Consider the following 1,469-nt stretch of genomic DNA (forward strand, 5'->3'; position numbering starts at 1 on the left):
GGCTGCGAAGCTCCACTGCCCACCGCACGCCGCTTGGGCCTGGACGCCATGTTTCTGGCCTCACTGCGCCTGCGCAACTTCCGGTCTCCTGCCCTTCCGGACTCACCCACACAAGTCGAGGGTGTTAGGGACCAGAGAGCCTCGGTGCTGAATCGGCGACAACGCCAGTGCCTCTGCTAGATTCCATGACCGTGATCCCTCAGAGTCAAGTCCACTTTGGAGTCCTATCTTGGTCTTTTCTTCCTTCCTGCAGCTTTCCTTTCCTCCTCCAAGACTCCCGCTCCCCTTCGCGCGCTGTGGTTCGATCCATCGCGCCTGGATGTCGGTGCGCATGCGCGAGCACCAGCTGTGAGCGAGATGGGATCCCACGACCCGGGTTAGCGGTGTTGGTCCCCGAAGTCCACGAGTAGGCCGTAGCCATTGCAGCTCAGGCCACGGGGTGAGGGGGCCGCCCCCCGCTAGTCGCTCCCGCTTCCTCAAAGCCTCCTGGTTGGCATCGCAGGATACCGCCCCTCTGGGTGGCTTCCCAGTGCCCGGCGCCGAACCGGCACGGCCCCAGCTCCTAGACCTTTCAGGCCTCCTCAAGCCGGCGAGGTAGGTGTCACCGCCCCCGGTACCGACGAAGACACGGTGGGATTCAAAGAAGAAAGGCACTGATTTTCATCTCGATCCGAACCATTACAAAGCTGGCTGTGGACAGGGGGTTTCACGCAGAATTACATTAGTAGTTAACTCTGTCTGCAGTATGCATTCCAGAGCCAGCCACTTCTTAGCCCCTCTCTACTGCCAAACCCCTAAACTACCGCCACTGCCTAATCGACTGCGATGGCCGTCCTTGCCACAGAAGCCCAGGTCTTTCCAAAGCATAAGTCCCATCGCTGCCACTCCCGCCTTGAACCTTTCAGCGAATCCCTGTTTCTCATGGAATCCAAAGTCCACCTTGTGCCTTCCACTCAAGCCCTGCAGACCCTTCTTTCCTGGGGAGACCAGGGCCCCTTTCTGACACGGGAACGTTTCTCCTTATGCCATTGTCACTCGGATCTCAACTCTGATGTCATCTCCTTTCCTTCTCCTCACTGTTATTGTCATTCAAATGTCACCTCAGAGAGGCGCCCCCCCCCCAAGGTAACTAATTATGAGAACCCCTGTCCCCTCTACCTCGTAGCACTTGAACTTGTCCCCCACCCTCAATAAATAGTCCACACCTAGTCTCCCTGAGGGAGATTGCAGGTGTCACTGCTGAGAACTATTTAGAAACTCCTGTGAGAGATTGGGTCCTGGTATTTGAAAGCATCACTAACATGTCCTTTGAGAACGTGGGGATCTGTCCTTCAGAGCCTCGAACCACGGCGGGGACATGGTAGGGCCGAGCAGAGACCTGTGGCCACAAGAGTCCCTGCTTCCAACAGCCACCAGCTGCTACTTTTTAATCCCAAAATAGTTGCTTGCTTTGTGTGCCCTGGAAAGAA

At 56.7% G+C, this 1,469-nt stretch overlaps 1 protein-coding gene across 1 annotated transcript in view; it reads left to right on the top strand.

Annotated features, from left to right (window-relative positions):
* The first annotated feature begins 319 nt into the window (after window positions 1–319).
* Window positions 320–1,469, top strand: part of UROS (uroporphyrinogen III synthase) — a 21,920-nt gene continuing 20,770 nt past the window's right edge. The window contains exons 1-2 of the mRNA XM_019654189.1: window positions 320–325; window positions 463–594. Of these exons, the coding sequence (XP_019509734.1) occupies window positions 320–325; window positions 463–594 (138 nt within the window). The remainder of the gene's footprint in view (window positions 326–462; window positions 595–1,469) is intronic.

The sequence above is a fragment of the Hipposideros armiger genome, unplaced genomic scaffold (genome assembly GCF_001890085.2).
Source record: "Hipposideros armiger isolate ML-2016 unplaced genomic scaffold, ASM189008v1 scaffold_216, whole genome shotgun sequence".
Taxonomy (NCBI): Eukaryota; Metazoa; Chordata; class Mammalia; order Chiroptera; family Hipposideridae; genus Hipposideros; species Hipposideros armiger.